At 69.3% G+C, this 10,657-nt stretch overlaps 1 protein-coding gene across 1 annotated transcript; it reads left to right on the top strand.

The window, feature by feature from the left end:
- The first annotated feature begins 616 nt into the window (after positions 1 to 616).
- On the top strand, positions 617 to 10,119 carry NGFR (nerve growth factor receptor). The gene is made up of 6 exons (XM_026071889.1): positions 617 to 676; positions 4,138 to 4,279; positions 7,349 to 7,708; positions 8,685 to 8,928; positions 9,547 to 9,707; positions 9,795 to 10,119. Exons 1-6 carry the CDS (start codon positions 617 to 619, stop codon positions 10,094 to 10,096), a joined length of 1,269 nt encoding a protein of 422 aa, XP_025927674.1. The 3' UTR covers positions 10,097 to 10,119.
- Positions 10,120 to 10,657: the final 538 nt, after the last annotated feature.

Genomic DNA, 10,657 nt, shown 5'->3' with positions numbered 1-10,657 from the left:
CAGCGCAGCACCGACCTGCCGTGGGCCGGGAGCGTGCGGCGATGTTGCCCTGTTCCCGGCAGAACTCCCGTCCCGGCATGGGGGGGTTTCCAAACCAGGCACCTGCAGGACTGCTGTCCCCGACCGGAGGAGGCCCGGTCACCCCATCCCGGCCTCCTTCCTCCCATCCGCCCGGAGCATCTCGGTGGGTTGTGATATGATTAACAACTCAGGAAGACGGCGACGGCTGGCGGGATGGAGCTGGAGGCGCTGGACAGCCGTGGGGCCGGAGAGGCGGCCGTGGGGCCGGCGGGCTGGTGGAGCGGGGCGTGCGGGACCGGCCGGGCGGCTCGCAGCCAGCGAGGCCACCGCGGGCAGGTGCGACGCGGGCACGGCGCGGCCCCCGAAACCGTGTGGCGGGGGGCTGCCGGGGTCGGGAGGAGGCTGCTGGCTGCCTGCTCGCCGTGATGCTCCGGGGGCGGAGAGGAGGAGGAGGAGGAGGAGGAAGAGGAGGAGGAGGGACTTGCAGGGCTTTTTTCGCCGCTGCCGAGCGGCGGGCGGGCAGAGGGAGGCAGCCCGGCCGCGGCACCCGCTGCTCGGGGGGGGGATGTGAGGCGGCGCCGCCGCCCCGGGGACCATGGCCGGGCTCCTGCCGCCGCTGCTGCCGCTGCTGCCGCTGCTGCTGCTGCTGCCGGCGGTGAGTGCGGGGCCCGGGGGCGCCCGCGGCGGCGGGGGGCGGAGGGAGCCGGGACGGAGCATCCCGGGGGGAGCTGGGCAGGGGGGGCAGAGGGGTCCCAGACACACGGGCTGGAGGGTCCCGGAGGCACCGGGCTGGCACAGAGGGTCCCGGGGCGGCAGGATGGAGAGCGCTGAGGACGGGGGCGCGGAGGGTCCCGGTGCCCACGGAGGCAGGTGGTGATGTGGGATGGGGCACGGAGGGCTTGTGAACCCCCCCGATCCCTGGGCTCACTCACCCCTTTTCCACTGGGAGGGCTGATACTAGGCGCAGTGAAGGGGGGCAGAAAGCAGCCCCCACCCTGGTGCCCCCCATCTCCCACCCTCCGGTGTCTCCAAAGCTCCTCCAGAGCTGCCCTGCCCTGCCCGGCTCCAAGCTCACTGCCCGGGGCGGAGGGACCAGCCCTGCTGCCCCCCGTGAGCCCCCAGCAAGGGGGGGGGGGCAGCTTCAACGCGTGCCGGAGCCGAAACTTCAGGGCACGGGGATGGGGAGAAGCTGGGAGCAGGGCAGACGGGGGGGCACGCACGGGGACGTACAGCCCCACCTGGGGCAGAAACAGGGCTCGTGGCGCAGGGGGGTTGGTGGGGGTCCCAGGGGTTTCCTTAGGCAGCAGGACGCCTTTCGGACGGGGTGTTAAACCTGGTGCTTCAGCCGCTCTCGCGCAGAGCGCTGGGTGGAGAGCGCCGTTTCTTGCGCTGCTCCGGAGGGTCTCCGTCCCCTCTGATGCCGGCGGCGGTCGCAGAGGGGAGCCGGGCTGGCCGCGCTCGCCCTGTCCCCGCGGCCGCTCGTGGACGCGGCGCGGTGGCAGACAGAAAGGCAGGAACCACGCGGGGGAACCAATTCACACGATTTGGCCCCGGGGAATAACGCGCCGGGGGCGGCCTGCTCCGAGGAGCCAGAAGCCAGGCGCAGGCGTCTCCCGCGACCACCTCCCCGCGTCCAGGCCAAGCGCCGCCTCGGCTGGCCAAGGGAGGACGGCAGCAGCTTGTAACCAGGGCACGGGCTGTTATTTAGGGCTGGATTTGACCCCTACACTTAGACCTGCCAAGCCCATCCAGCTCCAGGCGGAGAGCTGCCGGGCTCTTCCCCGGTGGCCGGGACAGGGAGGGGAGAGAGCCCGGCTGCTGCTTCGATCCTCCCCGGGGCCAGGATCCAGATGTGCGGCCACCGCTGCAGCCAACAGCGTGACGCCCGGCCCCGGTGCCGCCTGGCTCCCGTGCCACCCCCGCGCCCGCAGCAGCCCTTTTCTTCACCCTCTACCTGTGCCGCTCGGATGGTAGCACAGGCATAGCCGGCAAGAGGCAGAGCCCGCCCGGAGCTGCCGTGCCGAGGCTTGGCCGTACGTGCTCGGACGTGGCGTCCTCCGCTGCCCGAAATGTGGGCCTTGCTCGGAGCCAGGGGCTCGGCCTTTTCGAGACAGGCTGCTTGGCCAAGAGGCGCAGCGCCCGCCCGTCAGGCTCGCGGGCTGTGCGGATCCAGGCTTGCAGCTGGGCCCGTCTCCAGCTGCGCCGGCGCGTCCGGCCCCCGCTTCAGTGCAAAGCGATTTTCCGTGCCAGGGTTTTGGAGATAACGGGGCCTCGCGCGCTCCGGGGACCTTCCTCCAAGGCCATCTGCTCACTGGCACGGTCTGCCACAACAGCAAAATGCACCGACGGGACTCCGAAAGCAATTAAAAGCTCACGAAGGTGTTGCGCTCACCCTCGGCGCGTTTTCCACCCCCCCCCTTTTCGGTCCAGCTGTCAAAATGCTTTATGGCGTTAATACCTAGGGCTTTGTCAACAGGAGTTGTGTTAATAACATGCACATTTCAGCGGTCTAACGCAGACCATGTGCCCCCCTCGTAAGCGCGTTAATCTTTATGGGGGTTTCAGCGCTGGAGACGCGGAGCTGAAAGGGAAACGCGGGCGGAGAGGGGAGGGAGCTGCAGCACCTGGGGCTGGAAGTTGCATTTTCCACGCCGTTTAGCAGCGCGGAGGGGGGGGACCTGGCCGGGGGCAGAGGCGGCAGCGGTCGCTCTGGCGTTCCCGGGCGGATGTACGCGGGGCATCGGGCAGCGGGAGGGTGTCCCTCGGCGGGGACGGCCCGGGGGAGCCGGCTGAGCTGCACAGGGGGGTCGGGGCCGCGTGTGGAGGAGGCATYGCGGCCAGGTCCCGCGCCGGCGGCCGGCACGGAGCGGCGTGGGAGACCTGGCCCCGCCGGCCCCAGCTGCGCTGGCCCGCTCCTTCCCAGTGCTATTTATAGCAGGGCGCCTTTGGTAGCTCCCCCATCCCAGCTGTTGCTCCCCCCCCCCCCCGGCGTGGGCCAGCTGCCAGGACCCCCCCCCACCGCTGCAGCCGCTGCCCCTCCAGCAGGGCGAGTTGGGGGCAAAAACCTGCCCCAGCAGCCGGGGGGGGGGGGGGGAAGACTCGCAACCTGGGGCAGAAGCAGCGCCGGGGCAAGCACCAGCCAGGAGGTGCCGCAGGCAGCGGGCAAGCCCCGGCCGAGCTGGATTTGTCCCGCGGGAGAGGCATCTGGCTGTGCAGAGCAAGCCCGTTTCCCGGCTGTTGTTTGGGGGTGCTGGGCCCCCCCCCCAGTGCTGAGCGGGTGCAGGTGGGGCCCAGCGGCGCGGGCGGCTGCCAGCCCCGGGCTGGCGAAGCGGCGCTGGCGCCCAGCGCCCAGGCTTTCAAGCGCAGGGTAATTGGAGCACTTTGTCATTCAGATGCCTATAATTGGCGCTCCATTGTCTCCGCTGGGCCGGATGGTGCGCGGAGCCGCATCCATAACCGGAGCCGCGTCCATAACCGGAGCCGCGTCCATAACCGGAGCTGGGCGAGGAGACAGCGGCAACGCGGGGAGGGGACATCTCCTCCCGGCACCCGGCAGGCAGCAGCTTGTGCTTCCTCCTGCCAGGACGGCTTCGCTCGATGTCCCCAGCACCTCCTGCCTTCTGCACAAACGCAGCCTGAGGGAGCGAAAAAAGAGCCCTGGCAAAACTCAGGCTCTCGCCAGCCCCGCTTCCTTGGACGGGAGGCTTCCTGCGCCCCAGCCAAGAGCCGTTTTGGGGACTGGCCAGTCCGTGAACGCACCCGGAGCTGCAAAGTGCATGTGCTGAGCTGTCCTGGCTGCACTGCTGGCGGGGGGTTTATTGCTTCCATATGAGACAGCGGGCTGCTTTAAAAGCAAATCCGCTCACTTCCACTAGGCAATAATGTCGCTGAGGGTCTCCGGGATCTGTTCAAAGTCATTTCCATTGTGAGGGCTCTTATTTCAGGTCCTAACGTGCAGTAAAATCACTGCGCGGAGCCAGGACCCAGCTTTCCGAATCCTCCGCGGCAGCTGGCAAGACTCAGCCCCTGCCCGGATGGGCTGCGCTTCTCCGCCTGCCCTCGCGAGGGGCAAGTCCGCTAACGCCGGTCGCCTCCGGGCTCCGCTTCCTCCCGCAGGGACCCGCCTGGGCCTCCAAGGACAACTGTTTCACCAAGATGTACACGGCGAGCGGGGAGTGCTGCAAAGCCTGCAACCTGGGCGAGGGCGTCGTGCAGCCCTGCGGCGTGAACCAGACCGTCTGCGAGCCCTGCCTGGACAGTGAGTACAGCGGCACGCGCGCCCCTCCGCCGAGCCCGGCGTACGCGGGGGCTCCGGGGAGCGCGAGCATCAGCGCACTCTTGGGTTTCCCCACGTGCATCCGCTTCTCTTTCCTGGAAGCGCTGCGTGGGCGGAATCCACTGATTTTTGCCATTTGCCTCGTTGACGGACCAGAAAGGCCCCGGCACACGTCAGCTCCACCGTGCACGTGGCCTTCCCAGGCCCGAGCATCCCCAGGCGTCAGGGCTGCTTCCAGCACTTCCCAAAGCCGGGGACATCTGCCCAGCAACCCTCTTCTGCCCTTCCAGTGCGCGGTCCCTTCTCCAAAGGCTCCTGGCTGCTGGTCGAGCTTTGCCTCCGACACCTCCCCCTCCCCTCCCCGCGCTGGTCCCCRATCCGGCCATGGGATCATCTCCCCATGAGCCACCTGTAGTGTTTTTTTTCCAAGCCAGTAAAGGCTGCAGTGCCGGCGCCAGGCACGTTGCCTACGTCGGATGCTCCATAAACCTGAGAGCTGCGCGCTGGAGACCCGGGTAAATGCCTACAGATGAAATGCTTACAGAAAGCGAGGGCAGCACCGGCGCGGAGCGGGAGCCGGAGCAGCGTGTCAGGGCAGCGCTAAAAATACCGCTGCCTTCCTGCAAAATCGATGCACGCGGCACTTTTACCCTCCGAGCGACAGGCAGCAGCGGCTCGGGGGACCGAGCGCCCGCGCGCCTGGCCGTAACCTTGGGGCTGCCAGATGAGCCAGCTCGGGCCGGTGCCGCATCCCAGCGGGAGCATCCCACTGCGCGGGAGGGTTGCTCACCCCTTCCCGACAGYGCTCCGGCCTGCCCGGTTCCCACCTCCCCCATGCGCACTTCCAGGCGGGAGATGGCTCACCTCCCCGAGCCCTTTCTGGGAAGTCGGAGGCTGGAAGGGAGTTTCCAGCCCCACAGCAGGATGTGGGCTGGGAGAGCCGGACCGTGACCCGGGTGCGGTGTTAGGAAGCCGGCAGTGCGGGGTCAGGGGTGCGCGCGACTCGGGTGGGTGCAAACGCCGCGGTGCCGGGCTGCGTCCTGGCTCACCCGGCTCTCGTTCCCGTGGCGGGATTAGGACTTGCCGCCGGCTCGGTGGGGTTGGGGAGCTTGGAAGCAGCATGCGGGACCCCCTCGCTTACCCGACTGCCGGGGAGCAGGGTGCAGCCCTGGGGCAGGCTCCTGCCCTCGCTGCCGGGCGTGAAACGCCGCCGGGGAAGAGCAGGGCACGGCCCGGCTCCCCGCCTCCGCCCCGGGGCTTTCGCCTTGGATTTCCTCCCGCTTCGCTGGCCAAATTTCTCTGCAAAAATTTGCTATGAACAAGGCACCACCCCGCCTGGAGGCCCCCGGTCCCTGCGCTCACCCAAAGGCCACTTGCTTTTTTTTATTTTTATTATTATTTTCCTCCTGTGCTGCCCCGATTTGCTGCCTCGTGATTTATTTATGCAGCTCCCCAGCCCCCATCGCCGCGGGAGGGGGGGGGGACGGGGGGGGGGCCCGTTTGAATCTCAGCTGTAATTGCTCAGCTCAGATACCTTTTGCTGCCCCTGAAAATGTGCCCACTCAGCCATATGCCTTTCCCGGCCACTTCCCCGCGCTAATGGCGCCCATCAATAATTCAGAAGAATGTAAGACTCGGCCCAGGTTAATGGGCGCTGCGCACGCCGGCGGCCGGCCGGGGGCTGCTCTGCCCTGCTCGGCCGGATGGGTGCGGGGTCGGGGCGAGCGTCGGGTGCGGCGGGGCGGTCCRGTCTCCGGGACGGCGGTTACGAGCCCCCGGAGAGGAGCAGGACCCGCAGACGTGGGCACGGGGCAGGTGGAGGGGGAGGGGAGCRGGTCCGGGGCGGAAATGTCACGGCTGTCGCTGCATCCGCCACCACGGGATCCACCAGGGCTGTGGGAACGGTTCGCGGGGATGACACCGTCCCTGATGGACCGTGGCGTTTGGGAGCCGCCTCTTCCCAAGCCGGTGGCGTCTCGGTGGGGGCTTGGCCACCTCGGCACGCCGGGGGYGCAGGGACAAGCCGTCCCCACGCAGCACCAGGGCTCAGGACCCTTCAGCCCCAGCACCGCTTCCCAAACGAGCGGCCGAGTGGGGGGATGGCGCTTGACGCCCCCGGCTGCCGCTCGCGCCCSGTGCTTTGGGCGAGGGTAGTCGGGGCGTTTCGGCAGCGGGGGACTCCAGCCGAGGCAGTGGTTGTGCCCTCTAGGACAGGAGCCGAACGCGTCTTCCTGGGCTGGAAATAACTTCAAACACCTCCGGGCCGTGCCGGGAGGGGGGTGGGGGGGCGGCTCGACGGGCTTCGGCAGGAGGATTGATTTACACGGCAGCATCAATCCTGCCGGGTGCCGCGAAACCGGAGCCCGAGCAGCCCCGGGGTCAGAGGAGAGTCAGCAATTAGTGTTGTAACCTCCTGTTTACATCCCAGCCCGCCCCCCCGGCCGGTATATTGGGAAACAGATGCCGCTGCGCGGAGCGGCTCCGGGGCYGCAGCAAAGGGAGCCGAAGTCCCGGGGGAGCAGCTGGCGGGATGCTGGGATGCAGCGATGGGCCGCGCGTGGGGCAGGAGCGGAGACGGTGCCGAGCTGGCAAGCTCCCACGGGCAGCGACCATCCCCTGCACGCGAGGCACTGACTGCTCCCACCCGGCTGCTTAGGGGCAATTCCGCCCGGGATCAGCGCGGCCGGGGCAGCGGCGAGGTCTGCGCAGGCAACRGGGGTCCAGAGGCACTAAATTAGCAGCCGGATCCCCCATTAGCATGGGGAATTGCTGCGCTACAGGAAGGGATTTGCTGTTAATGGGAAGGGACGGTGCAGGCAGAGATCCTTGCGGATGGAGGAGGCTCCGCAGGGCTGCGGGGGGCATCGCTCCCCCTGGAGCAGGGATAAATGGTGGCGTGAGGGATGGTCACGGAGCTGGACGAGCTCCTGCCTGTGTCCCACCCTGCCATGGCTTGGGGCCCCTGGGCTCCGCGTCGGGGTGCAAAGCAGGACGGGGGCCGAGCGGCGGGGACGGGGGCCTCCCGCTCACCCCGTCCTCTGCCCCCTCCAGGCGTGACCTACTCGGACACGGTGAGCGCCACGGAGCCGTGCAAGCCCTGCACGCAGTGCGTGGGGCTGCAGAGCATGTCGGCGCCCTGCGTGGAGTCGGACGACGCCGTGTGCCGCTGCGCCTACGGCTACTACCAGGACGAGGCGAGCGGCGGCTGCCGGGAGTGCCGGGTCTGCGAGGTGGGCTTCGGCCTCATGTTCCCCTGCAGGGACGCGCAGGACACCGTCTGCGAGGAGTGCCCCGAGGGCACCTTCTCCGACGAGGCCAACTTCGTGGACCCCTGCCTGCCCTGCACCATCTGCGAGGAGAACGAGGTGCTGGTCCGGGAGTGCACGGCCACCTCCGACGCCGAGTGCAGAGGTAACGCGGCCCCCGCCCGGCCTCATCCTGCGGGGGTCCCCAGCGCCGCCGCCGGAGGAACGGGGCGCCGGGGAGGTTGCCCCACGGAGGGCTTCGAAGCGGGAGGCAGCGCCTCGACCCAAACTCCCGGGGAGCCCAGGCGTCCTGGCTGCCGCCCCTGTTAAATCGCTGCAGCGCACAGGGCTGCGGGAGCTGGGAAAAGGAGGCAGGAGTCGTCTCCACCTTTTCCACGCTCCGTCCGTCCGTCCCAGGGAGGCGGCGAGGCTCGGCCATCCCCTGTGCTCTTGCCGTGACATTAAGCCGAGGGAATTAATGACGCTGGGGAGACGGGGCGGTTGCTAACGAGCCCCGGGGAGGGCTGGCGGGGCCGGCGCTGGGGACCCCCTGTCCCTCCTTGGCAGCGGTGGCAACGCGGTTCCCTGCTCCAAGCGCAGCCACGGAGAAAAGGGCTTTGTGCCGGCTGCCAGGGATTCGCAGCAGCGAGAGGGAGCCGGGGCAGCTCCCTTCTGGCTGATCCCTTGGAAGGGTCGAATAAATGGAGGCACAAGTCAGGGAGCACAGGGCGCGCTTTGTTCGCCGGCCGGCGCGCTCCGGGCGGCAGCGGAAAGGGCGACGGGGCCCGGAGAGCCGCCGGCCTCCCTGCGGCGGTTTGCTTTCCGCGCCGGGTGAACGGCTGCAGCGGGGCGGCCTCGGGCACGGCGGAGGCGGTGCCGGTCCCGAAGCCGGAGCAAAACATGGCTCAGCGCCCGTTGCAGCCCCCGGCACCGCACTGGGCGGCCGCCAGCTCTCGGGTGCAAAATCGGAGGGTCGCGGCTGCAGTACGGGTGCGTCCAGGCGTTGCACTGGGGGCTTATCCCCGGCCGGGAAGGGGGCAGGTGCCAAGGGGAGCAGATTCGGGCTGCACCCAGCTCCCATCCCTCGCCGCTGGCCCGGGGGGTACACGGATAACTATTTCTTTTCCCCTCCGGCCGGCCAGATCTCCACCCTCGCTGGACGACGCAGACGCCGTCGCTGGTGGGCTCCGACAGCCCCGAGCCCATCACCAGGGACCCGTCCGGCACCGAGCTGGTGCCCAGCACCGCGGCGGACGCCGTCACCACTGTCATGGGCAGCTCGCAGCCCGTCGTGAGCCGCGGCACCGCCGACAACCTCATCCCCGTCTACTGCTCCATCCTGGCGGCCGTGGTGGTGGGGCTCGTGGCCTACATCGCCTTCAAAAGGTAAAGGCCCGCGGCCGAGGCGGGGGGCAGGATGCATCCCCCTTGCAAACGCCCCTGGGCTGGAAGGCAGCCGGTTCCCGCGGGCGGCAGCTCCCCGGCATGCTGCAGCAGCCGGCTCGACACGTGCCGCCGGGATGAGCCCCCGGCGCTCGTCCCCGCACGCTCGGCGCCACGTGTGCGCTGTCCCCCCTCCCCGGTCACGCAGCTGCACACACTTTAGCCGCAAGCTGGGTGGCAACGTGGGCGCGTGCACCGAGCTGAACCCGCGGCTGCGCCTTCCCCCGGGCTCCGCCGCGCACGTGGGGACGCACGTGCTCCTGGCGTGCGCCGGATGGGCACATGCACACTGGCTCGTGCTGCATTTTTCATGCACATGTGCATCAGGGCATCCTGCCGCCCCCCCTGCACCCTTGCAAACCGCAGGGGCTGCTGACGGGGCGCAGGAGCTGCAAAATCGGAGGTGCTGCTGCAAACCGATGCAGGCGGGCGGGTGGGCGAGCTGGATCCCGAGCTTGTGGGAGAAACACTTCTCGCGGGGGAAAAAGCGGAAGGGAGCCCCTGCTCGTGAGCGCCGGGGCTGCGCTCACCTCTCCGCTGTCATCTCCCCCCCCGGTGCAGGTGGAACAGCTGCAAGCAGAACAAGCAGGGCGCCAACAACCGCCCCGTGAACCAGACGCCGTCGCCGGAGGGCGAGAAGCTGCACAGCGACAGCGGCATCTCCGTCGACAGCCAGAGCCTGCACGACCAGCAGCCGCCGGGCCAGGGCACGCAGGCGCCAGGTAGGGGCGAGCGCGGGGCGGCGGGCGGGTGGGCAGGGGGGGCAACCGCAGGGCTCCCTGACCTGCCGCGCTCCCCCCCCCCCGCAGCACCCAAGGGCGACGGGAGCCTCTACGCCAGCCTGCCGCCGGGCAAGCAGGAGGAGGTGGAGAAGCTGCTGAGCAGCTCGGCCGAGGAGACCTGGCGGCGGCTGGCGGCCGAGCTGGGCTACAAGGAGGAGCACGCGGAGGCCTTCACGCGGGACGAGGCGCCCGCCCGCGCCCTCCTGGCCGACTGGGCCTCCAGGGAGACGGCCACCGTGGAGGCCCTGCTGGCCGCCCTGCGCAAGATCCAGCGCGGCGACATCGCCGAGAGCCTGCACAGCGACTCCACGGCCACGTCGCCCGTGTGAGCGGCGCCCGGCCGGGGGGGAGGCGCCTCTCCCGGCCCCCGGCGCACCCCCGGCTTGGCCCACGCTCCGGATCCGAAGCCTTTCCGCCGCTGGAGCGGCAGCCCCGCGAGGGGCCAACGGACGAGCGCAGGAGCGAGCGCCCGCTCGCGGGTCTCTCCTTGCCCGGCTCCTTCTCCCTCCGTGCGGCTCCGCTTCTCCCCTCCTTCCTCGACCCCCACCACTTATTTTCCGCATCCCTTCCCGTGCCCTGAAATCCAGCTGTTCCTCCCCAAATTGCAAGCGGAGGAGGAGGAGGAGGGGTCTGGCATGCGCACTGAGAACTGGCRGTGTTGTGACACAGCTGGGATGCGGGGAGGGGGGTGCCGTGCCCGGGGCCACGCAGGTCGGGCTGGGGGAGAGGACGCYGTTTCCAGCAGCCCAACCGATACTGTGAAACTTGGGGCATGGAGGGGAGCGAACAGGTCCCCCAGGGAAAGGGGCTCATTCCCGCCGTGCCGGGGCTCAGCCGGCTGTGCCGGGGGAGCCGAGGCAAAGTGGAAAGGGCTGAAGAAGCGCCTGTCC

The sequence above is a fragment of the Apteryx rowi genome, unplaced genomic scaffold, assembly GCF_003343035.1.
Source record: "Apteryx rowi isolate R43461 unplaced genomic scaffold, aptRow1 scaffold_331, whole genome shotgun sequence".
Taxonomy (NCBI): Eukaryota; Metazoa; Chordata; class Aves; order Apterygiformes; family Apterygidae; genus Apteryx; species Apteryx rowi.
This window is presented reverse-complemented; position numbering and strand designations above follow the sequence as displayed.

Coding starts and splice junctions, on each gene's coding strand:
- NGFR (XM_026071889.1), top strand. CDS start 617: ATGGCCGGGCTCCTGCCGCCGCTGCTGCCGCTGCTGCCGCTGCTGCTG. Junction 677..4,137: donor TGCTGCTGCTGCTGCCGGCG/GTGAGTGCGGGG, acceptor TTCCTCCCGCAG/GGACCCGCCTGGGCCTCCAA. Junction 4,280..7,348: donor CTGCGAGCCCTGCCTGGACA/GTGAGTACAGCG, acceptor TGCCCCCTCCAG/GCGTGACCTACTCGGACACG.